Source organism: Phoenix dactylifera, chromosome 9 (assembly GCF_051530095.1).
Source record: "Phoenix dactylifera cultivar Ajwa chromosome 9, Ajwa_hap1_PhDact_Kaust_v1.1, whole genome shotgun sequence".
Taxonomy (NCBI): domain Eukaryota; kingdom Viridiplantae; phylum Streptophyta; class Magnoliopsida; order Arecales; family Arecaceae; genus Phoenix; species Phoenix dactylifera.
In genome coordinates this window covers 31,494,256-31,521,314 of record NC_143198.1, presented here as the reverse complement: position 1 = coordinate 31,521,314, position 27,059 = coordinate 31,494,256, and the positions used below count along the sequence as shown (strand labels likewise).

General features: G+C 40.6%; 1 protein-coding gene across 1 annotated transcript; it reads left to right on the top strand.

Moving 5' to 3' along the window:
- The first annotated feature begins 16,743 nt into the window (after window positions 1-16,743).
- On the top strand, window positions 16,744-21,659 carry LOC103708314 (TPR repeat-containing thioredoxin TTL1). Its single transcript, XM_008793179.5, has 7 exons — window positions 16,744-18,198; window positions 19,046-19,241; window positions 19,340-19,524; window positions 19,611-19,944; window positions 20,061-20,265; window positions 20,602-20,708; window positions 20,806-21,659. Exons 1-7 carry the CDS (start codon window positions 17,270-17,272, stop codon window positions 20,962-20,964), a joined length of 2,115 nt encoding a protein of 704 aa, XP_008791401.3. The 5' UTR covers window positions 16,744-17,269; the 3' UTR covers window positions 20,965-21,659.
- The last annotated feature ends 5,400 nt before the right edge of the window (window positions 21,660-27,059 follow it).

Below are 27,059 nucleotides of genomic sequence, written 5' to 3'. Positions count from 1 at the left end.
ACCGCGAGAATCGTAGCGGTATCAGCTCCGCCTGTTACGCGTTACGGGGATTTTTTTTGAGTTTTTTTCATAAAAATCCTTCTAAACATTTAAATTTACATAAATATTTTTTTAAAATTTATCTTTATTTTTTATTTTTTATAAAATATTATTTTTAAATAAATATCCATAATACAGCATTCTTCTAAAAGCCATATCTATTTTAATTAAAAATAAAATAAATTTTTTTTTCTCCATCGCAATAGTTCTTTAAATATTTTTTTATATTTCTATCCGTTAAAAATATTTTAGCTATTTTAATTTAAAATTATTAATTTTTAACAAGATGATGAGGCAATATATGTAAATATAAAAATAAAAAAATAAATTAGCAAAATAAGTATTTTATAAGAATATATATAAATATCAATTTTTTAAAAAATATTTATATAAAATTTGATATTTAAGAATATATATATATATATATATATATATATATATAGCGCAACGATACGGATAGATTGCGTATATATTGTTGATAGAATTGAATTTGTATGCCTCGCGCGACCCCCGTTGGACCATCCACTGATAGCTTTGAGAGTTGTGCAGACGGATGCTGATCGACTTCGGATTTCGGAGCGCTTGGAGAGCTGTGCGGTGGCTGTCCAATATGCTGGTGGAATGAACTGCTTTTTTTTTTTCTTTTTTTTCTTTTTTTTTTTTTTTTTCTAGTGCGGGTCGATCATACCCGGCGAGAGCGGATAGACCCAATAAAGTCGAAAAATAAAATACCTCGGAGTGCCAAGGGCAACTCCCCATCACCAAGCCATAAGGTGTCTCCGGAGTGACAAGCTACAAACGCAGCTACCCAATTCGCAGCACCGTTACCTTCACGGTAAATATGCGTGGCCTGAAAGGCCCATCCATCCCTCGCCATGGCCCAGATGTCCCGGAGCAGGGGATGGTCACACCCGCCACCCCTCGGACCCCCCTGGATCCAACTAATAACGGTGGCTGAGTCGTCCTCCAGGATGATAGACCTAGCCCGTAGGACGCATCGGGCATAGCGAACGCCCGCCCAGGCTGCACTCAGCTCCGCACATGGAACCGAAGTATCAAATAACTGACTAATGAACTGCTTTCGATTGCCGAGAATTTTGTGGCGTGTGGAGTTGAGACGGATAACGTGAGAGTCCATGTCAATATAAGACACTTCAAAGTTTACAGCTTTCATTAAGTAATTATAATAATAAATATTAATTATTATATACTAGCTGCAAGGTTGCTTGATATTTTAGGATAAAATTGGGATAATTTAATAAAATTTAAATAGCACATGGATGTGAAAATAAATAATTTAAAGATATTTTTTTCTTATCTCATTTCCATCTTACAGTTCATACTTTTTCTCATTTATTGGTAGCATGAGCGGGCCTTTACTTTATATTATTTTTATTTTTTAAAAAATAAATCCAATAAAGTTATCGTTATTCTCAGAGTCCAAGTAACATTGGAATTCATTCTTCTGTCGGAGTAGCATATTTTCAGCCATTTAAAATTTAAGAAAAAATCTAGCTGGATTTATTATACAAATATTTTACTACTTGTTTAGAAAATAAAAAGAAATAGAGCGGAATGAATTGAAGCAACATGGATGAAAGCACCCGAGGGAGTTTCCATTTAATAATAGATAGTATATATTTGGTGATTAGCTATGGTGTAGAAGTGTTCATTTTCTTGATCTCAGCCTCGAATCATAGATTGCAACGGTGGAGAAGGTATCATACTGAAAAAAAAGGATGTATGGCCACAGAATCTTGAACGTGTATGTGTAGATTACTCTTAGCTTTACTGTTTGGTGCCTTCCTCTCCCAGAGATTCGAGCAATGGTGAATAACTACCATATTTTCAAAAAAAAAAAAAGAGTATTCATGTAGATCTACTGTTTAGGCAAAAAAATTCATACAGGTTCAATTGAAATCTTGTTACTGTCCATTAAATTTACGGTTATCCGATTCTTCATCCTTTAAAGTGGGTAACATCCGATAATTGTTGGACCATTCGGTGGTCCGACATGGTGCCGACCATCCGATTATGCACGAAAATGTGTTACTTAGAGATGCACATTCGTTTGGGCACCGTGTTTTGCATCTTGTGCCACATATCTCAGTGCATGATTGGATGGTCGACATTCCATTAGCACGGTATCAATGATCATCCACTTTGATAGTATTAGTATGTTACTGGTTTAATACGATTTTGAGTTATTTTTAAATTTTTTTATCATGATACTATCTGAATTCGGGCAGTATGGATGGGTATAGGTTAATATTTTCAGCACTGGATTTATATGGATCGGTATTTTTGTATCAGTTGACTTGAACCGGGTGGTTAGACTTGAAAAGGAAACCCATCAAAGACTAGGTCTTGACTTAGAATAAAAATGTCAAAATTAAACAAGAAAGCAAACTTCAACAACAAAAAGAAATAAAAAGAAAGCAAACGATCGCATCTGAGAGTGATCCAAATTCAAAGTAAAGGATAAAAAAACCATCATCATTGAGAATAGTTTACACTTCTCATCTAAATTGTTAATCTGCTTGCTTTGATCGAGATTTAGTCATTTGGATTAGATTTAGGAAAGTGGATATTAATAGATAATTCCTCCAAGACTTGAGGGGATAAGATGATTTTATCTTGTAAACATGCTCGTAAAGGAAAGAAAAAGGTTTTACAAGGAGCTCGGGTAAAAGAATAGGAAAAAGAGAATTTTGCGGATCTTATTTGGATACATTGTTATTAAATTAATAAGATCTAGTGTCTAGTGATACACCAGCATCTCAGCCATCTTTAAGCATGCAAACAATTAATATCATTAAGTTTAGGTATACCCACCAAGGTTTCTCCAGGCTTTACTGCTGATATACACATGGTGTTTGGATTTTGGAATTACATTTGCTGTGCAATTACTTTTACATTTACTAGTAAGCATGTACATGCAAATTTTTGTTCTATAGGGAAGTGGGCTTTGGCATCAAATGAATCAGATCTATCACCTTTAGAAGAAGGTTGAATGATTTAAGCGGGTTTGAAAACTAACCAACCTGATTAGTCACAAACTTGGGAGCCTGCAATGTCTCTCTGTTCTGGCATGTAGACATTTATTATCCAATATCATCAGTCATCACTGGCCTTCCTCGTGGTTGGCCATTGAGATGAACTCAACCTAAATTGAAGTATTGAGGCAGTTAGAACCAAGTAAGCCGGACAGGGCCGAACCGTCTGGTTCACCATGTACCAAACCAAACTGGTGGAGAGCTAGTTCCATTTGGTCTTAAATTTTGAAATCTTTCTCGACTCGCTTTGAATGTCTCTGAACTAGATGGTTCGAAGCGGAACTGGTTTGCACTGGTTCGAGCTCCCTTACCTCTTTAAAAAGCTTTAATTATGGTCTATTGAACCGAGATGAACTACCTGATTTGTTTTGTACTGAACCGATAGCCGACCAGTACGAGTCCTGGTACTAGTCCAACGAACCTTAGTTAGAAATATTGAAGCGGTCTCAAGTAGCAATATGGTGATGTCGGAAAAGTTTCGTAGATGAAGTTTTATAGAATATAATCATATATAGATATTTGCATGGCCGTGATTATGCACTCTAGGTATAAAAGTTACATATTTTAATAATTAATTCTCATTGCTACGTGTTTTCCCCCTTGTTTGCTACTTCCCGTCTGCCTTTCTCTGTTATTAGGCTATCTTGTAGATTTTCTTTTCTGTAGTGTTTAGAATTGCCACTTGAACAATTTGATTAGTTGTTTGTTTTAGGACACCTGTTTAGTGATCAACTTCAACTGAAACATTAGATGGTGATATATACTTGGAACCTGTCACTAAGCTTACATAACAGCAAATTTGTTTAGAGTTATTGTCTTTCTTTGAGGTGAACTTCATAGAAAGAATCAGTTCTGGAGATTTGGATGGTCTTGATTATGCACTTTAAGTCTAAAAGTTACATGTTTTAATTAATAACTAAGATCTTTAGCATCGGTGTCCAATGCTGAAATAACATATCTAATTTAGTTGGACTTCTGTCAACAAGTTTGTAACTACTATAATAGTTCAAAATGGGGCAGTACTTTTCTTGACCATTTTTCGGTTGGCTCTTCTCATGGTTTGAGCCTTTTAACTGATTGGATGTCTATCTAGCCTCAACGGCTCAACCCATGGTTTTGGCACAAACAGTAACAGTAAAGGACTAGCATGGTGGCTTTGCTTTCATTGGTGTCTTGAGACCTGCCCACTTGTTAATTTCTTGTGTTCAATCGCATCAAAAAACAAACAAAAAAAAAAGACAACAGTGATTACCAACAGAAAGAGAACAGAAAGGGTATGTAGAGCTTTCCAACTATTATTTCACTGCGTTATGGTACACAAAATGGAAGTCCAGTAACTGTTCATTAATTGGTTAAGCAAAAGGACCCTCTGAGACCGACACTTCTTGTTAGGTTGGAGCGGAAGGTGATGGGAGGAGAATGGCATGTGGTCGGACAGTGCTTTTTTCCAGAGAAAAGAATAGGATGATGGATGAAAAGGCCAGCACAATCAAGGAAGGATTAGGGATGGGGAACCTTCCTTTCTTTTATAACAATAACGCAGATGCCTCCATATAGTTATAGATTTAGATATACATATAGGTATTTGCATGAAGTAGGCCATACTCAAGCCATGCCATAGAAGAGAAACGAGGAAGCCCAGGCCCACCCTTGTCTTACCCCATTTTCTGACTGAACTTGTGATCTCCCTTACCCAGAACCATTGTTGGGATGGGAGAAATTTTCATAGTCCCCAACCAAAATTTTCATCACAAACCATCATCATCTTTGAACCCTTTTGCCATCAAACATAAAATTGGGGATCAAATTTCACCACCAGTTGTCAAACTTGAAATTAACCTTCTAAAATCAGTAGGAAATCTTAACCTAGCCGAGAGGTAGAAACTTTTAAGCCACACAAGGAGTACATGGAACTGCTAGAAACTCTTTAGCTGGAAACCTCCATAGCAGGAGCAGTGAGAACTGACAAAGTAGCGAGAGTTGGAAATGAGAATGACGGGAAGAGAATGGGAACAAAAGTAGCCGAGGATAGACAAAAGAGTAGCTAACCATGAAATGAGAACTGCAACCTCATCGGCAGCACTCTCCATTGTGGAGCTCAACCCCACCACGTGGCGCACGGAGCTGGGTCAGCACCCTTCACGTGCCCTCGTGCCCAACCACATGCAGCCCCGATACTTTACAACCTCAAATTCCCGCACCACCTCCTGCCCACGTGATCACGTCACTCCTCCCTAATTCCCCCTCCTTCCATGTCTAAAGACAAACATCTTGGCGCTGGGGCTCTTTCACAACTTCCCTTCTACGTCATCCATTGGAGATTCCCTGCTCCTAGACATTCTACTCTCCTCAAAGCCCACATGGTGGGCTTCTCGGGAGAAAGGGCGCTGGGGTCTGGTGCAACAATGTTCCCATTTGGGTGCGCTGCGTTAGGGCTCCTTTGTAACCAATTAAGGGTGTGAGCACCCGTATGGATGTGTGTTTAGTCCCACATCGGTTATTCATCGAGGAGATCTTGAGTACTTATACAGAATCAAGAAACCCAAATAATATCTTCCGGCTAGCCATTTTATATGAGGTTCTGGGTTGTTACAAATGATATTAGAGCGAACTTGGCCCATAGCCTATGTGGACTAGAGAACACTGCAACCGGGTTCATGGAGGCTGACCACGGGTCTGTCATAGTGTTTGTAATTAGATTTGAATGGATTTGAACCCTTAGCCCGATGAGGACGTCAGAGCTTGAACGAAAAAAGTATTTAAGGACTCGTGCAGGCGTATGTTTAGTCTCACATTGGTTATTCATCGAGAAGATCTTGGGTAATTATATAGGATCAAAAAATCTAAATAATACCTTCCGGCTAGCCATTTTGGGTGAGGTCCTGGATTGTTACAAATGGCTTACCAAAAGATTTTACCTAAGCTATCTCTATTCAATCGATCAGTCTATCAAAGTTGCAGTCTTCCTACTAGCGTAGCGCCTGATCCTTTCGTTCCCATAATTGAGTCTTCCATCTGGCCTCATCTTTTTTTATAGTACTTGCGATCCCATAAGAGGAACTCCTTTGCTTTGGCATACAATGATTAATTGGAAGAAAGCGATTCTGCTCAATTTAGATGTTGGTGGTTTTAGCCGAATTCCTGCCATTTAGTTCGCATTTTTCTCTGCCATGCATGTTGTTGCTTCTTGAGCAGTGGTGGGTACTTTGTTGGGTTTGAAAATCTTTTGGAGGGAAGATTAGGACTTGTATCTTTTGGAGGGAAGATTAGGACTTGTTTGATAGACTTTACTTTGGCCAGTGATGGGCATTATATAAGGCTGCAGTTTAGTTGATATGTTGAGTGTAGGACAATTGCCATCAGAACTAGGACTGAAGGAGAACAAAGAAAATAAAACAAGAGAGTAGAAAGCTGAGCAAACATTTAAATAGAGAAGTTGGGGTCAAGTGCATCTTTAGGAGGCATCCCCCTAAAAGAGATAATAAATGATAAACAACCAGGTAAAGTGACAAACAATTTAAAGTTATTAGAAAAAAAGATGAGATTTTGAACTTTAGCATCATCAAAAGATCTGCTTTTTCTTTTGTCCCTCATCGTCATTATTTTCCTCTTTTTACTTGATGATGTTTTTCTCCTTTCTAGTACTATAAACTTTTTCACTTTAAGCAGGATCTTTGAGGTTGCTAAAAGAGATACTTTGGATGCATTCAAAGTCTAAAACAACTTATCATGTTGTGATCGCACTCCTTAACCATACAAGATTTCAAATCCTTTCTATGTATGAAGGCCGGCAAGGCAAAGAATTAACTGAATATGAGCTACGAAAGATTCATTTTGCAAACTAGAAATGCTCTTGGTGGTGGTCGTATAAATGTGCATCCAAAGTTTTTAAACTTATTATCCCTTTGCCTAGAAGCAAGCCAACCATTACAAACTCCATTCTCTACACAAATTAATTGGCCTTTGATGGATAATGATTATGTTCTCTATATAGTTTCTTAACTTTTTAGATGGAACCAATTGACCCTTCTTCTGGAGGCAAGTCTCCAGATCCATAGCAAAAGGAATTCATGAAGTGGTCTTGGGGAATTATTAATGCTGGCCTTGCAAGCACTTGCAAACTAATTATTCTCACTTGAGGTCAAGGAAGATGGTGATTATTATCTACACCTAGTGCTATGTAATATTTTGTAGCATCAAGCAATCATAAAATATTGACAGGTAGATGGTGACTTTCATTGAGGGGACAGGAGGCCATCAACTACTTTTTCTTCAGGTTTGTGGATGGCAAAGGTTTCTTCATAAATTCTAGCAAAGGGCATCATCATTGGCACCAGGAGCCACGGCCTCGACACATGGATTCCGTAGCCACCTCAGCAGGTAGGACATACCTGTGCACTTAATCATAGTCATGATGCTGTCCAAATTATAGAATAATTTTCATGTATTCAGCTATTTATCATTGATTTAGCTGCCCACCATTTCAATGAATGGTTAGATAAACTAAGAAGCTGCTCAAAATTTCTAGATGAATCATTTGCAATTTATTCATAAAATGTCCTTGGTTTTTTGTAAATTACCAGAAGCTTTGTTGTTTTCATGGCCCCCTCATGAAAGCCAAACTCTGCACTATGCTTTTAGTGCCCCTTTTTCCCCTTCTCCTCTCATTCGATTGATCTGCTGCTCAAAGTAATGGAATGCCCTTTGGTTATATTACTGTGTGATGATTATTACAAGTAACATGGTGTCCCTCGGCAACCCCTTCTGCAAGTCCTAAAAATATGAATATTTTCTGACCGTTGGGCGTGAAACTTTGCATACAGCGAACCTTCTCAAAAAGATTTGATGCCTTCTGCTGACAAACAGGGATCTTGTCCTTCCAAGCATCATCATTTAACAGGACATAAGAATTGCCAAAAAAAAATTTGTTTTAAGGGACACACATGCGAGTGCCTGCATAGGAGAAAGTACTTCATATTCTTAATCATTCAACGAGGCCATGGAATCTAGTAAGCTTGCCTTTCAGGGGAAGGAGGCAGAAGACTGCAGGCCATTATTCTATCTCAAAATTTAAAGGGCCTGACAACCCCATGTGAGCTTCTCGGTGTAACTTGTTAAAAGACAGGGTAAGAAGGGCAAAACGATGGCTTTTTATATGTCCCGGTGGCTTTAGTTTGGTCTCCTAGAAGGTATCAGATCTTGCTTTTATAAGCAAAGCCATGGCTAAAAAGTTTATTTATTTTTATTTTTATTTTTAAATTGGTAGGGGAGGGCAAAGCTCACCCAGATATATTAAAAGAAAGTATTTACGAGTTCAGAAAGCAAAAGAATATATCTCTATAAGCACTTTGGATCAATTTCCTAGCAGATTGCCAAAACTAGCTTATCCCAAGAACTTTTGTAGTGTTTGTGAATTCTTTTCTCCCTACGTAGTGTCCGAGGATATAACTCTCAACTCTCTTTCATTTCAGCATTCTTCTCAAAAACTTAGAGATCTTCTTACAAACCAAGTATTAGCCCTTCGATTTCAACAATTAAACACAGCTGCATTCTGTTTTAATGATTTCTTGGTAAAGGCAGGGGAAAGGTTGTCGGATTGATACAAATTTCTTTGGCCAGTTTTTTATTACTTTGAGGAAGTCCAAGCCACTTTATTGCGAGTTTTTCCTCTTTGCAGTTTGACATGTTAGAGAATTTGCTATTGTTGGAAATTTTTGTTGGAATCTGCGGATCAGTTGATTGCTGCTATCTATTGAAAAATACGGAAGGAGTGAAATGCTCGAATTTTCTTAAAGAAATCAAGTTCTATTTATTGTGTTTTGCAGAAAATCTTGTCAACCTTCTTCAGCTGGAAATATCTGTATTCAGAAAAGCTGCTTGATCCTCATCTACAACTTTAGAATAATCTCACAACATTGGCGCCGCACGTTGAGAGACGTTGATCTATTTTTTAGAAGAAGGCGAACCTATATAAGGATACAGAGCTTATATAGTTGCACACTAAAGATATAGAGATCTTTCAAATCACGGAGGAGATTGATCCGCTTGTTGAATAGTTTAACAGGTCTACCTACAGGTCACTATCTTTGGTAAAAAAAATTTATTGCTTTATTGTTTTTTTCTTGTAAATCTTTTATAAATAGTTTATGTAAACTTTTTTTTCTAATAAAGATTGGGTGGCTTTGCCTTCTTTTTCATCCAGAGAAAGAGAGAGAGAATCTACGAACCATACTTGCATTTTATCTCAAACATACCATGAAACCAAAACTAAGCACATTAATCCGCTTGTTGAATAGTTTAACAGATCTACTTACAGGTCACTATCTTTGGTAAAAAAAATTTATTGCTTTATTGTTTTTTTTTCTTGTAAATCTTTTATAAATAGTTTATGTAAACTTTTTTTTCTAATAAAGATTGGGTGGCTTTGCCTTCCTTTTCATCCACAGAGAGAGAGAGAGAGAGAGAGAGAGAGAGAGAGAGAGAGAGAGAGAGAGAGAGAGAGAGAGAGAGAATCTACGAACCATACTTGCATTTTCTCCCAAACATACCATGAAACCAAAACTAAGCACCCCCCCCCCCCCCCCCCCTCTTTTTTTACTTAATGTAAATGATGGCTAGGACGAAAAGTAAACCAACTTAAACAGCTTGAACAGCTTGACAAGCCCCATGATTTTTAGATTTTGTGTTACAAATGCCTACAAAACTGCACTTCTTCGATATCTTGAAATGTGGATCAAGTTCCATCCACCTCTGAAAAAACAGAAAAAAAAGAAAAGAAAAAAAAAAAACTTGAGCCTACATGTACTTGATCCATATTTTCAATGCCAAATTTCAAGCATTGTCCACATTTACAATAAGAAATTTGCACTAAAGGCTCCTGCTCTCCGAGCAGGGACAGCTGGGCCTATTCCATCTCATAGTTCTCAATTAAGTGTAATTTGTGATTCCAACCCACGAGATTTAAGTCATTTTAGTTGTGCAATTAAAGATCCATGGCAAATGGGAGCTCATTATTCTCTGCATGTAATTGACAAACATGTGTTACAAATCTTTGAGCAGGGAAAAGAATGTCCATTTAAAAACAAACCATATGAGACAAAATTGAGTCCAGTATTAGTCCTTTTACTATTTAATTTAAGTACAGCACAGGTATAATTGACCAAATCAAGAGGACCAATTGATCTATCGACCCAAAACTTTGTACATTTCTGTCGTAGCCCTTGGTATTGAAATCATATAATTACGCACCGACTGGGTACCTACAGTCGGCCGATAATTTCTTGTAGCATAACACAGGCATTAAAGGTTGTGATTAAGAGCACATAAAAGTGATTAAAAAACTTGTGTTGTTTAATGGAGAGCCCTCCAATTCAAAGGTTGGAGGAAGAGTTGTGTAGGACTTTTGGCCAGAGTACTGGAAGCCTAGTTGTTTTGAGGACCTGCAGATCATACAGTAAAGTTCTCAGGTTAGGAGGGTTCAACCCCTGTAAATTGGACCTAAGGATGTGTTACGATGCTATATCATGCTGTATTGAGTCGTTTTACTTCGTATCTAATGGTGGAAATGAATGCTAAGGAAATATAGACTTTGGAACAATGGCATGTAAATCTAGGTGCAATGATCCATATGCAGAAAACTTCAAAGCAAGCATCTTGGATAGGAAAAAGATGAAGAGAGTCCATTTACTTCTGGCACGCACGACGCGGAAATCAACACAGTCTATCAGGAGGATTCTAGAGAGTTATTGTGGAGCATCAAGTCAGCTGATCAACCTGACGAAGTCGACCATTTTCTTCAGCCCGAAGACCGACTAGAGGGCGAAGGCCTCCATTTTGAGTAGTCTGGGGATTAGCGAGCAGGAGGGTGTGCTTAGATACCTCAGGATTCTGATTACGGGGAGGCGATTGCGGAGGGGAGAGTGCACATCTATGGAGGCGAGCATCAGGCATAGGTTGGAGAGTTGGCAGGCTAGCACCTTATCGATGATGGGTAGAGTTACTCTTTTGAGGTCAATGTTGAGCTTTATCCCTATTTACTTGATGGCCAATACACTGGTACTTATTGCTGTGTTTCGCGATCTAAAGAGGATGTTTAGGAGTTTTATCTTGGGGAGACGTGGGGATAGAGGGGGCATCCACCTACTGGCTTGGGAGGCTATGTGTCAGCTGACTAGTCGGGGTGGGTTGGGGGTCCATTATCTACTGGAGCGCAGGAAGACATTGGCCACCAGGTTGACAGTCAGATTTCCTCTGGAGCCGCGGAGTCTTTGGGTCTCCTTTCTGAGGGCAAAGTATGGGGACCCAGCCACCCCAGCTGTCTTCCGAGCAGGTCGGGGCTCCTCGTTTATTTGGAGAGAGATTTATGCTTGTGCCCTAGGGGTGCTTCCAGCGATCGGATGGGAGGTTGGGGACGGGCAGGCTATCAGCATTCTGAATGATAGGTGGCTGGAGGAGGATATGCTGCAGGGCTGGCCCGCCCTGATTGACCATGGATGGCTAGAGGGTCGTACAGTCGGTGACCTGTTTGTCCAGGAGGAGCGGAGATGGGATGCTGATTTTGTCACGAGAGTTTTTGGTGGGCAGCTTGCTGAGCAAGTGCTTTCAGTGCCGATCTCGGTGGAGGAGATGGCGGATAGGAGGGTATGGAGGCTGTATGGTCGGACGATGGTGGGGGTTCGCGACATATTAAGAATGAGCGGGGGATTGATGGCTTGGTAGATGGAGGGTTGCTGGATTTGGAGGTTATGTGTTCATCCTTACGTTGCACTTTTTCTGTGGATTTGAATATTTATAAATATTGATCTACTCTAATTTATAATTTTATAAATTTGCTGGTTGTTTTGATTGAGCTGAAGAGTTTTTTTGATTCAAACATCCAAACACACTCTATATGTATTTCTAGACCCTTTTTTTGCTACAATGCATGATTGATATACTTTTAGTATTGATACATGCGAAAATATCAAAAAACAACAAGTAGTGGAGCACTTTAGGCAACTCCCTCTTCCCAACCTACAGGCCCCCTTCGGAGTAATCGGCCACATACGAGGCCATCTAATCCGCTGCTCCGTTAGCCTTTCTATAAACATGCTTGGTCTGGAACACCACGTCGTTACTAACTATGGCTCGGGTATCTCGGAGCAAAGAGTGACATCCACTCACACTATCGATGCCTCATAGATTTAGTCAATCATCGTAGCCGAAGTATTTTGAAGTATTACTATTTTAGCCTACAAAATGCATCAAATATGATCTAGATCAGCCGATGCTGCTCTCAGCTCCGTACCCTCGCGATGGGATGCAAGATCTGGCTGCACCCACAGGCAATAAACCGCTAATTTTGCATTTCCCATTTGCAATCATATCGCAGGACCGAGTCCCCACTAGCATTCTGGCAGCGAGGCAGGGACGAAATCATAGGTCATAATCAGGTTGTTTCGGGGAATGATTGCATCCGTGGACCCAGATGCGTAATGGGCATCATTAGCCCTCAGATCATGGAAAGGTACCTCGAGATTCGCATACGGAGCAATTTGGTACTACTGCCGATCCTCTGCTACAGTTCTCGTGTCTTTTCCTTCTCATCTCTCCCTTCTGCCAGATTTTACCATATCCGTGCGAGCCACGTCCCGATGGTCAAACATCTGGTGCATTTTTCCTTGATATGGCAAGGGCTACGCGTGGTATAATAGATACGCATGCTTTTTATCTTTGCGAAATATTTCTCTAAATTTGCTTGAGGAAAATCTAATATCAAATGGTGATCTCTGAACCAATGTTCCAATAATAACACTGCTCCATTGTAACGGATCTCTAATGAAATCAGGTCGACACCGTTATTTTTCCAAAATATATCTTTTAATTTTTTCAATGCTAAAATAATAATTGTTATAATAATTATTATAACAACATTTCCATGAAGAATAATGGACAATGATAAAAAAATAAATTCTATTATTTTCCATGTCACTGTTTATCTGAAAAATTATTATTTTTCAAATGGTTCAAGCTTTTTCTTGGAAGAAAAAAAATTGATATAAAATCAAAAATATCAAAAAAGGACTATTATTTAAAGAGAAATTCTAGTGTAAATAAAGACCATAATTTGTGCTCCAATGGGTTGTTACAATTCTAAATAGCCCCTTTTAACGGTTTTTAACTCTTCTCGATTATTTTATACATAATACAGCGGAAGCAGCCCAAAAATATTACCACATCATAATCTCGCATATAAGTTCTTATGCTGCATGAAGTATTGGCAAAGGATGTTATACTCGGCTACGGTGGTTGACTGAATTCAGGGACGGCACAATAGTTACGATTAGTATCCGCTGCTTCGAGACATCTGCAGAATTTTTAGGGAGGTTTGATGCTTTTTGGGTCTCTCATATCTTTCGGAGAAAAGAGGCTTCTAGCTAAAGTTGTCTCGTCCTGCTTCAAAACTACAAGGCGCGCGCTATGGCTTTTCCGCCTCGATTTGCTGAAATCGGAATAATGGAGAACAAAGTGGCGGACAGGTGTGTAACGCGTGAACAGTTCGGGCCAAATCCTGAAGAAAGCTCAAAAGCATTGTTTAATGAGCCTACGTAGTATTAGGTTGTTGGTCAGGTAAAGGCTGACCAAGCTAAGGATGCTCAGCTGATCTTTTCGGATGATCAGCCACATTGGGACACTGGGACTGAAAGTGAATAGCGCGTTGCTTCTTTTGCTATGCATCACTTGGGGGAGTTTCTTTGAGAGAGCCTTGAGGCTACTCCTCTCACTCTTTGTCAACTTTTTATGTGGGATCGTTCTGAGTGGACTCACGTTCTTATAGTGTGAGCCGACGGTCTATTAAACAAAAATTGGCATATTCCGTACACGGACGCGGCCAGAACCGCGTTTCACCCGCTTCTGGATTACAAAAAGTGGGAGGTGGTGGGCCCGGGCCCAGGCCCAGGCCCACAGTTTGGGACCACCAGAGCAGCCAGAGGAAGCAACGCGATCTTTGTCTCGACGGATGGCTCCATCATTACCGTAGAATTTGGCGGACCCGTCAGAGGGAGTCGGGGTACAAAGTTGGTGGTTCTATTGGAGTGGATTCCGGGGGCCAGAATTATAACAGGGTCCAAGTTGCTCCACTTTGGGCCCCACTCTTGATAGAGAGGGCTGGTGAGAGCTTAGAAGGGTCCCCGGACTCGTTGGGTTGGCCCAGCTTGGATAGTTTAAGGCTTATATATCTTTTATGCCTTACAAAAGAGTCGAGCATTTTTGCAATGGGTTTGGTGCTATGCCTTTGACAGTTCTGTAGAGGTGAACCTCCCAATATTTCGTCACATTGGCCATCATAAGTGAAAATTTGAGTAAATTAAGAAAATCTCTCTAAGATTAGAGATAAATTTTACACTGACACCAAGAATTTGAAAAATCTGTGCTTATCTTTCTGAGATTTATTTTTATCTGGTACTTTAATCTATTATTTTGCAAAATATTAGTGAAACCATTAACCATAAATAGGACCCAAATGATATATTATAAAATTTTCAAAAATGACAAAAACAATCTTAAGTGACATAACATGCATCCAAGGATATAAGAAAATATGTACATCATATTTCCAGCTCGAGCAAGTTTGATTGTTTGTATGAGGTAAATAGTTTTACTAACACCATTAATTTAGCTAAGTGTAAGTGTAGATTCTACAATTTATTTGATGTAAGTGTAATCAACCTCAAGGAGAGTTTTATAATTTATTCTAAAAGTTTTGTATATATTAATTTTGCAACCCTTACATAGATTGCAATGCTTACATAGATCGGTAATGAAGATGAATCTACAAAATTAATACGAAGTTTTGCAAGGATCGGTTAGTTATGAATATGACGCAATAACAATCAAAAGAGTTTTGCTAAGCATGGAATGTACTACTAGGTTGGGAGATTAGGCGTTAATTAACAAGGGACCACAAAATGGTGGTTCACTGCTGATAGTTTCGTATTTTCGAATCTTCATGCCTTATGAAAATAACATGTGTTACAAATATTTAATTACTCCTTTGATACTATCTTCAACTTTATTTAATTTGTTGCAAGAATATTTTTTCTTGGAAATTGAGGTATTAATTGATAGAGTTTTGTATAACAGATATGATCCAATCTAATCCTCACCTTGATTTCGCCGGGCTATCACCTACTCTAGCTTATAGAAAAGGAAAAAAATCTCATAGAAAACACATAGAATTATATTAAATGAAATCGAAATCCACCCCACTTAATTCAAACACCCAGCACTTCAGTAATGTGCAAAATAATAAATCTTGAACCTAGACTTATAGCAACCAAACAAATGAAGCCAATAACTACCACCGATTCTATTTAATTATGGTCTGAACATGAACATTATATCTCCAATTCTATTTAATTATGGTCTTAAAAGCCAGGAGTAGCTTTTTCTTCACTGGCTCCGTGTGCTGTATAATATTATTCAGTTCTTCTAGGTAACTTTTCAGTTTTCACTGTACCTCCAAAAATATATATATATATATTATGCTTTACTAGCGCCGGGCAGGCCCTGTGCGACGAGCCGGAGCTGCCGGCGGCGATCGCGGCCGGTCCGCCGGTCACGGCTCACCGGGTTTTGGCTCGACCCGCCGCCTCCGCGAGGTCAAAACGCAACAGCCTCCCCGTCCTTTGTCTCGATCGACGGGTCGAGAGTCTCGGGTCCGCGGTCGGGTCAGGACCCGACGGAATATTCCGCGGCATCGCGATGGCCCGTCACGGTCGCCGTTATGTGCTAAGCTGGAGGGCGATGGAGCGCTCAGGTTCCCCGGACGGGCCAGCTGGCACGGAACACCGCACATGGTCAGCTGCCCCCCTCGCGAGGGCGTTCCTAATTACCATAATACCCCCAATCGACTCGCAGTAACTTTGCCGGCTTTTCGTAATTCTGCGCGGTCTGTGAGGGCATTTACGTCATTCCGCGTGGGTTTTAAAACCCTCCTGGCTTCCGAGTTCCGGCTGGCGCAAGAAGAGGCGTCTGGAAAGTACGGAGTCTGACCATTAATTTTTCTACTGCAATTGGACGAGACCAGAGGAAATAAATATACATACACAAAAGATATCAATTAAGAATAAGCAAAGGGAAGAAACCAAGCTAATTAGCTGGATGGGTGATTGGATCTCGAATATACGATAGGCAAGGTCGGGGTTTAAGGTTTTTAGCAACTCTTAATTAGATCAAGAAATGTCATATAAATTGAATAAAGATATGGAAATTTGGAAGATAGAGAGTAAGTGCAGTCTAACAATAAACGCTTGCATTAAGGAAACGAAGGAAGTTTATATGGGAGTTTAAGCGAGTCACAATTAATTAACAATAAACAGTAAGAGATGATTGACAGTAAGCACATTAGTTTAGAGCTGAAACTAAATCTAAATTAACCGAATTGGATCTTAACTGAATACGATACATGGAAAGATTAGAAGAGAACAGGGTTTAAGCAAATCATTTTTAAGTCAAAAATATTCTGTTAAATTGATTAAGAAAAGGAAATTTAGGAGACAAACAGGGATCAAATCTAAGGCAATCGGTGGATGATACAGCTTTCTATAAAAAAAATGGAGGAAGGCAAGAATACAGTATTTATACATGGCGATGGATGGGGGAAGGTAGAGGACAACAGGGTTTCTCGTGAAATAGCGTGGGGTGGTGGGGGGGGGGGGGCGAGAGAGAGAGAGGGGGGGGGGGCAAAGGAGTGAAACTATGCCCTTCTGTTTGTTTACATACCCTCTCCTCCTCATTTTTTTTTCTTTTCTCCTCTCCTCCCTTCCTCCCTTCTTCTTCTCTCCCGTCCATCTCCAAATCTACTCGCATTCATTCCCTGCTTCCTCCTTTCCAAATCACGAGATCCCCATCTCTCCCAATCTGTTCCCCTCTCGCGCTTTCTTAGTCCACAATTTCTTCTTCATTTCTTAGTCCGCCATTTCTTCTTCAATGTCGTCAGCTCTCTGCCGCCGTCCGAGAACTCCCTATCGTTCAATCCTCGCCTTCTCTTGCAGCCACTACACTACAGCTAGCCACGGGCGGTAATCCAAGTGGTGGAACAGAAGGGAAGGAAAATTAAAAGAAAAAAAAAAGGGTGGTGCGGTAGCCGGAGGAGATCTAAGCCGCGAGCCCGAGAGGCTTCTTTAGCCCTGATGTCGCGCCCCGGCGAGCCGACTGGCCGGAGTCAAAGGCCCCATCTTGGCGCCGGGGTCGAGCCCCCCTCCGATCGATTCAACTCCGCGCTCGCCCTTGACGCCAACAAGCCCGACTCCAAGGACTTGGCCCTCGATCTTGGCTCCCCCGTCTCCCCGCTCCGGTCCCGCGCCGCCTCGGCGGCTGTCACCAGCAGCAGCTCCAGCTCCTCCGGCTCCTTGTCCGGCAAGCTACCGGCGAGCGCCGCCGCCGCGCGGAGCGTCGCCTCTGGCGGTCCTCCCGGGAGGCCGAACCACTCCGGGGAGATTTCCGGCGAGAGTGGCGCCACTGCCTTGGAAGGCAGGAGTTTGAGGCCTGGCCACCGCCGGACCGGCTCGGCCCCGCTCGTCTACTCCGGCGGCGGGGGGAGTAGCTCGGCGAGTTCTCCGGTGGCCAATGTCCTTCCGGCGGGGAACATCTGCCCTTCGGGGATAATCGGGAAGACGGGAATGATCGCCCAGAAGACGCCGAGAAGCGACGTGCTGGGCTCCGGCACCGGGAATTACGGCCACGGGAGTATAATGCGCGGCGGGACTGCCGGCGCCGGCGTGGGGAAGACGGGCGGGGACATGGGGATGGGGAATTGGGTGGATTCGGTGGCCCGGAGGGCAATGACGAGCTCGGATCTACGGGAGGTGACGAGGGCAGCGAACGAACAGTACAAAAGGGGGCAGTTCGCCGAGGCGCTTAGGCTCTATGATCGAGGTATTGCGATGTCCGAGCACAGTGCCGCGTACCGGAGTAGCCTAGTGTCGTGTCGGAGTAACCGGGCGGCGGCGCTTATGGGGCTTGGCAGGTTGGGGGAGGCGGTGAAGGAGTGCAAGGAGGTGCTCCTTCTGGATCCGATGAACGAGCGGGCACACCTGAGATTGGCTTCACTATATTTACGGTGAGGAATCCCAGGCATTTACTCTTCTCCATTTAAATTTCTTTCATTCAAATTTCTGTTTTTTTGAGAGATTTTGGTACTTATGAAGTGAAAGATTTGATCTTTAGGAGCTGGATGTTCTGTTTTCATGCATGGGATGTGTTTGTTGTTTGAAAGATTGGATCTTTATGAGGGATGTATCTCTTCTTCTGATCTGCCTATCATATGTTGATCCTTGGTTGTTGGAGAATGGCTCAGTGAATGCCTTTTTTGTTGACTGATATTAACTGACACTTTTGCTTAGATCCATGGTTTGTTGTTTGGTGTGATCATCTGCTCTGCATTATATTTCCTTTCGCATTGTTTTGTTGTCCGTTATTGTAGAAATATGGGTTCTTTTTTCTGTACAGATGGACGTATGGGTTCTTATTGAGTTGCAGCTTTGCTCTGTTTACTTATTGTCTGTTTGTGCTGTTCGGTTGAAGTTTTAATTTTATCGGCGACCCTTATGCTCGCCAGATATCCATGATGCCCTTTGCTTTGCTTTTCAGATGATAAGTTCTGACTAGTCACTGGTCTGCTAAACATCAGCAGTTTAGCTATGAAAGGTCGCTTGATAGCTATTTAATGGATGGAAAGAGCCTTTTCTTTTCGAAAAATGATTGAATTACTTGTCAATCTTCATCCGCCCAATCCGCTTTGAGATAAATTTTTATTAAAGGTTCTAGAATGAATTGATCTCTGTGATATGTTTCTTTATGCTTTCTCGATTTAATGGCTATAACTTTATTTATTTTGGATTATGTAATCCTTTTAAATTTTCAATCGTTTTCCTGTATCACATTATCTAAGCAATTTCTTATGCCAGCTTGGGGCAGGTTGAGGATGCAAAGCGGCATATCTACTTTGGGGGCCAGCAGCCTGAGCCTTTTGAGTTGCAGAAGCTCCAAATAGTGGAGAGGCATCTGGGAAAATGTACAAATGCTAGGAAGATTGGTGACTGGAAGAGCTTGTTAAGAGAAGCTGATGCAGCCATTGCAGCAGGGGCTGACTCTTCTCCATTGGTAAAATTCCTAATTTGCTTGTTCATTAAATGCCATCTCTTAGCTGTCATTAAGGGGATAAATGAATATAGAAGTCACAATCAGTTTTGAATTTGCAGCTCATTGCATCGAGAGCAGAAGCCCTTCTCCATATCCACCAGCTTGACGAGGCTGATTCAGCTCTTTCAAGTGTGCGTAAATTTGAAACATCATCCTCGTCTTCCTTGCAGACCAAAATTTTCGGTATGCGATCAGATTCCTATATCTACATTGTTCAGGCCCAAGTTGATATGGCATTGGGAAGGTGAGCTTAGTAATTTAGAGTTCTTAAAAGTTTCTGTATAAGAAAGCTTTTGGGGTTAATGAGAATGATATATGGAATTTTTACAGGTTTGAGAACGCAGTTGCAATGGCCGAGAAGGCCAGGCAGATAGATCCTACAGATACAGAAGTGACAATGGTGTCAAATAGTGTGAGATCTGTGTCGAGAGCTCGAGCTCAAGGAAATGAGCTCTTCAAATCTGGATACTTTGCAGAAGCATGCATGGCATATGGGGAAGGTCTTAAATGTGATCCATCAAACCCGGTCCTTCATTGTAACAGAGCAGCTTGCTGGTCAAAGCTTGGACAGTGGGAGAAATCTGTTGAGGATTGCAATGAAGCCCTAAGGATCCATCCCACTTATACCAAGGCCCTTCTCAGACGTGCTGCCTCCTATGCCAAGGTAAATTGTCTCCTATTGTCTGTTTCTTGTCCTTTCCTCGCTAGATCATGTGAGATTAGGATACCAAGAACAGTTTGGATTTATCTGTTTAATTGTTTTACTTATTGGGTGGATAGCTTGAGCGCTGGGCTGAAGCTGTGCGAGATTATGAAGCCCTAAGAAAGGAGCTTCCTGGTGACGGTGAGGTGGCTGAAGCCTTTTTCCATGCTCAAGTTGCGCTGAAAACATCTCGTGGTGAGGAAGTCTCTAATATGAAATTCGGTGGGGAGGTTGAGGAGATTGCTAGTATGGAACAATTCCAAGCGGCGATATCTTTACCTGGTGAGCTTTGCGTTTCTATTCACCTCACATCTCCATACCATCAAGCTATCCTTCTGTCTACCCGCATGTTCTTTTTACAGGTGTAAGCATTTATATCTATTATCAACCTCAGACGAATAATAGTGCTCAATGTTCTTGTCTGTATATATGAGTTTTTATTTTCAATCAAATGCTCGTGAGTCGATCACCTGGAATCTCTTGTTCAGTTCTCATTACTATTTTAATTATAACGGTATATTTGGTAGCATATTTTCTTTAACATTGCTGCATGTGATATTTGATATGGCCATCGTCCATGGAAGTAATTGCACTAAGTTGGAACTTCAATAATTTCAGGAGCTTCTGTTGTTTATTTCATGGCACCATCGAGCCAGCAATGCATCCAAATGTCCCCATTTGTGGATGCACTATGTACACGAAATCCTTCTGCAAATTTTCTCAAGGTAATCTGATATTCCCTTCATTATATCTAGTTTCTTTCTGCAGCATTCATCTTTTTTCCCTTTTCTGTAATCCGATTCTACTGCATGTGAATTAAAGGTCAATGTTGGCGAGAGCCCTGTCATTGCCAAGGCAGAGAACGTAAGAATAGTCCCAACCTTTAAGATTTACAAGGACGGGATGAAGATGAAGGAGATGATTTGCCCCAGCGAGAAGGTTTTGGAGGTGTCCGTGAGGCACTACAGTATCGTGCATTGAAACAGATGATTCATATGATTTGCTGCTCCACCTTCAATTTATACAATTGTCAGCTACCGCCGCAGACCTGCCACATAATAATTCATCGAACTGAAGCACGAACCAGAGAGATAGAGAAGAGCCTATTTATTCTTTTTTTCTTCTTCTTGTATTTACCATCTCCTTCAGTCTAATCTTAGCCCACCTTATTTATTCTTTACATTCCGCAGCACTTTAGTCTCATTTCAACAGTTTAGCCTAGGAGGCTGGGATGCTCTTGAATTTTCTTACACTAGATTCCACCATTCTCTTCTTCTTGGGAAGCTCGAGTGTACCGTTTATTCGGCACTGCAGGCATTGGGAGACTGAGATAGCTGAGAGAGATTGCTGCTTGAAATTACTTCGTGTATATATACCATATAGCAATTACTGGGAGCTATTGGAAAGATTGGGCATCTGGTGGTTGGTTGGGGAGGAAGGAAAGAGAGTAGGCAGTCACCATTGATAGTTTTGCTGCTGCTGCTGGTGCCGATACATACATGCTTCCATTTTTATGAATGAAAACTTAAAATTCTTTCTCATGTCATCACAACGACTTTTCTTTTCTTTTTTTTTCTTTTTTTTTGTTGAATGTTCTTGCCATACTTTGGAAACCGCAGAGAATTAATTTGTTATCAGTACTTTGGAAATCACAGAGAAATAATTTCTTCTCAGACTATTTGGTGTGCTTGTACTGACAAGAGAGGGTGTATTTGGAAAGCACATTATCTCCATGAAATGCCAGAATCGCCGCTACTGTTGTTACTGTTGATGTGAGATTCTAATGCTTTAGACTTTGGGGTGTTGGCTATGTTCAACCAAGTTCATGTGTGGCAGGAAGTGATTGGAGAAGGTTTTTTTTTTTTTTTTTTAACCCGCTTTTTTATCTCTCTGGAGGGTTGCTTTACTCGCTATGCTTCATATCGGAATGGACAGAAGTTCTCAAGTGGGAGAGCTGGTCTTTCTGATGCGGTCGTCGGGTGCATTCATTGCTTCGTAGATCCTCCACAAAGCGATTAGGGTGGGGATGCATGCGTTGGCAGCGGTCCAGCCAAGTGATGCATTCCAAACTAAGGATAAATTTTTAATTAAGTTAAATTTTACTAAAGTTTTGTTTTCCTTTTAGATATATTAGATATATATACTGCGTTGCAGTGCGCCACGCAATCACAACTGTTGGTTCTTGTAGCGTTGCATCAAGATGAGCGCATGGTGAAATGAATGGCTGTCATTGGCATGGCATGCCAAAGTGACTGTTGGCGTCGGTGGCCTTTCTTTAAGCCCAAATGCGTGAGCTGGCTCTTTCTCCTTCCTCCCTTCTTTTGTTGGGAAGGGGAGTACAACTTTTTGGACCCGGAGAAAACGCATGCATGCCAAGATCACATGTTGGATGTGGGACCCACGACATCAATTGCCGTCATAACCGGGAATGGTAAGTTTGACTTGCGTTGCAGCAACGCGAAAGGTGACGTCTCATCACAGCCTTCATTCACAAAATAGGACCTCGTAAAGCAGCATGAGCACGAGAGGTTTGGTAAGCTGAATTCAGCATGAGAAACAGGCGAATCTTGTCATGGTGGCCTGAGAATTAAGAGCTGGAAATTATTGTTGAAAGGTAAGGCCCCACAAGCTTAAACATTTAATACAATTTTCAGAAGGATGCATTTTATTGCATGCTGTTTTTCCTAAGATATTTATACATATCTTTAATTTGCCTTTCAGCGATTTGTTGTGCTATTCGACTGTTACACTTCGGCATTTCCTTCTGTTTCCCTTTTTCGATGAAATCGAGAAATCTTCATCTTCTAAAAGCTTGTATTCCATTTGAAAGAAGGTGAAAAAAGAGAGGTTACAAGAGGAAACCAAGCAAGTAGGACCCAAAACTATGGAAGGCAAGTGGGACAAGGGTACTCATGCTCCTTCCATCATTGAAAATTCTTTAGATGATCTGTTCGGGAGTAGGCAGTTGTTTTCCTTCTCTTGTGTTGTTTGTCGGCAGGGATCCAGGCCGAGAGAGGCATGGGTGCCCCACCACCACCACCTCGAAAGGATCTATGGCCAAGTCTGCTTCATGGTGTCTGAGGCCTCTGTTGTTGAGGAACAAGGAGAAGTCTCCAATGGCTTTGTTGCGGGCAGCAGCGTGGGGTGAGGCCTAAACCCGTGATCCCAGCGTCGTACCAATAACTATATATTATTTTTCTTCCCTGTTTCTCCTCCAGCTATACTGCTATATCAATTAGTTGAATGCCGTAGGAGGATGTAGCCATCCCAATTACATAGTTTTTTTTTTTTTTCTGATGATTTTTCTGTCGAAGTTGAACATGAATACCTGACAACTTGAGAGTGGCTGAATAACAGAATCAGGAAGGATTGGAGATGCAGCATGGATTGGAATATTGGTGCTGTTATTTGCTGAACACAAAAGTAAGAAGAGATCCTGTTCAAAAACTAGGTTCATACGTCTTCTAAGTTCATTAAGTCAATTCTTTTTCTTGGTAGAAGAGTCAAGAGTGAAAAGGACAAACAAGCATAACAAAGCAGTTAGCATTAATTATACAAACCAATTAATTAATAATTTACATCTCGCAGTTTTGATGTATTCAGTTCAGTAACAGCCCAAGTCTGGCCCATTTAAATGGGCCAAAAGTCTGGCCCAAGCCACCCCGCAGTTTACTAATCTCTAGTCCAAAACTAGTCTAAAGCGAACGCAGGGCCACCTAGTTAGTTGGCAGGCTCTCAGTACCCAAGGTTTCCTGTCTATTTCTCTAGTTGTTTCGTTTTGGAACAAAGACTGTTTTCCCTGATCCCAGAAACTTATTGTCAAAATGACATATGACACTCTGAAGAAGAAGCAAAACTAACAAAGCCTTTACCGAATTGGAAGTGGGCTTAGCATTGCATACGCAATAAAAATCTGCATCCTAATTACAGGGGGTGTGAAACCTCCCAGGAAAAAAAAAGAAAGAAAGTTGACGCATATAGACAAAGCGCAATATCTCCAACACAAAACAAAAGTTGCAAATCTCTTCTTTTTTCGAACAATAAAGAAGAAGAAGAAGAAAAAAAAAAGCAGCGAATCTCTTAATTAGTACTCCGGCCTTCATCACATACTTCTGTCGACTTCAATGAATAATACCTGTTCAAGGCTGTCCAGCTTGCAGCTGTTATAGCCCAATGAATTGATAGTGAATAAGTTGACCTCTCAGTATGGACTCCATAACATCCAAGTGTTCAAACACCACCAATCATGGCACCAAGAAAAGAAAGTGATTATCAAATCCACAAATTCATAGTTACCCCTGGTGTTAGATTTTAAGAAGTTGCTTTTCTTTTTCTTTTTTTTTTTTTATGAAGAGCGAGGTAAAACCACCCGTCCTTTATCAAAAAAAGAGAGTTGACAGAAACTATTTATAAAAAGTTTTCAAGAAATAAAACCACAAAAGAACAATAACATTTTTTTATATAAGTAGACTTATTAAGCTTTTCAACAAGCTGAACAATCTCATAAGTGATTTTAAGAATTGTTTTTCGAATACACATGCTTGTCCTTCTCTTCCACCGGCAAGATGAGCCCTATTCGATCATCATGCATCCTTTTTTTTATTTTAATTTTTATTTTTTTGGTAGGTGGGCGGTTGGTTTGGGGGGGTGGCGGTGGGATGGTGACATGGTTGTAGAAAGAACTTGTTGCCATGATCTCATGGACATCAACTTTTCCCTGTTCAACGGATGTGGGTGACATGGTTGCTGATTGCCTCTGAAAGAAGCTAAGATATTATAGAGGTTTGCTTGGGTCATTCTGCGAACTAATCCGAGACGACACAACTCTCTGTTGGAATATCTACCGGTCGGGTCCAATGCAAGTAGAAGCATCTCTGCAAGCTGTTCTCAGACAAGTCCGAAGCTAAAAGTTTGATCAGAGAATCTTGTTTTCAACAACCAGCTTTTACCACGTGACACAAAAACTATATGTGGACCGGTCAAATGATAAATTTAAAAAGTTGGCAATTATCAACTATCTTTTGCTCTGAAACATAACACCACTAAATTTTAGGAAGTGTCAAGATTGTCAACATGTAAGCTTGATATTTAATAAAAAAATGTCCACTTGAGGTCAGCGTTTTTCGAGTATTTTATGAGAAAAAACTGTGATTGAAAGAGGTCCAAGTTCTTGAAGGGAACTCAACTTCACACAAAGCATATGATATGGTTTGATATTTGTGATTATCGGTATTAATTTGTTCTTCTAATAATACTTTCGGCGGTAAAAGAAGGGAGCTTTAACCCCACTCCATTTGCACTCAAAAAAAAAAAAAAAGAAAAGAAAAGAAAGAAAGAACCACTGGGATGACTCCAATTCCATTATGTAGTTACTTGGACCTTTCTTGCAGGTCAGGGAATTTATTATTGGATATTTCATAGTTTCTCAGAGTAATTCATTCAACCTAGCTAATATAAATTTATAATTATTTTTTTGTTGTATGAGATTGCATGTCTCCAACTTGGCAGTTTAACGTTAAGCACTAATTATATGTTACTTTCTATTGGATCACATCTGAGCCTTAATACGAAGTTTAATATTAAAATGCTCTGGCATGAAAGTGTCAGTACTATCTGATCAAAGCAGCATCATATCCAAGGAATGCAACTGACCGTTGAATGTGTTCTGATGGTCACAAGATTTAACAGGTGCGACCCATATGTGGATAAAGTCGTCATCAAACAAGAATCAGAACCTTTGGATGATGCTAGGTGACCAGCTTGTGTCTCAGATTTTAAAAAGTACAGTTTTTGGATGAAAAGGTCTAACTGCAGGAAGGTAGATGCTTAATTTCCGAACTAATCGAAAGATGGACTGAAAGCCTTAAGTTTGTCTCATTTTATACATTTGAGATGCAACAAGAAAGGTGGAATTATTCATACATTCAAACTAAGAGGCAGCTAAGTCGCTATAGGTGCAATTTAAATCCTATGTTTTAAGTTAATTGAACTGAGGACATAGAACAGATGCTTGACTTTGGATGGCAGAGAAGAATGACTTGGGAACTTTCCCATTAAATGCGACGTATATTGCTCCCTCAGGTAGATACTGCAGGAACCTATAGGAGAGATTGTAACAGTAGAGGAGGAGGCACGCTTCCTTCTCTCATCCTAGCGGAAAAAAAAGACATATATCCAGCCTCGGACTTGTTCACATCATTACCTCAAGAAGTTAAACAAAAGCACAAGTATGTTGATTTTCTAAGGATTCGGAGCTTAAACCAAGCATTCTTGGTTCTTATTTAGCGCTGAGTGTACAATTTTGACGACACAGTGACTTTTTGCATATTGTCATGAGGTGGAGCAATGCTTTTGATATCTCAGACAACTTCCTTTTCTTTTCTTTTCTTTTGTTTTTTTGAATAAAATGGAAGGCATGTTATCCACTCATGAGATTTCATTACAAGCAGATGAAATCACAGTACAGATAAGGAGAGAGTGGTGCAGGGAGGAGAATGAGTCTGCCAATGAGCTGGGTTAGAGGGGGAATGAATAATGCTTCTTCCCAGCTATATATTGTAGAATGGTTCTTTGGTGCTTTCGTTCTCTGGCCTTTTTTGCTGCTAAGTTTCTGGTCTGGTGGAGAAAAAGGTTGTTTGGTTGTTGGTGCGCAGAGTAAGGCGACATCGTTTGGAAGTTGAACGTTGTATTATTACGTTGCTTTCACAACCACCAAATGCAGAGTTTTTTTTTTTTTTTTTTTCCTAAATTTTTTTACATACAGCAGCAAACCAACTAGTCTTAGGCTGTTTAACTATTTCAAAATCTCTATTTGGTAGTTGGCCATTTTTTATCTCTGGCACCAGGTTTCTTCCAAAGGACTGATGCGGGTGAACACATGAAGATGGCCATCATCCATCCATCTCCCTTTCCTTTTGCAATTAATATGTGGCAGCAATAATACAAGAAAAAGCCTGGTCACCTGCGCCGTACGTGTTCACAAGATGAAATTCTCCTATCCTGACCCAACTTTTTGATTAGATCCGCATGGGATTATACAAATAAAGGGCAGGAAAAATAGTTTGGCATCCCCACCC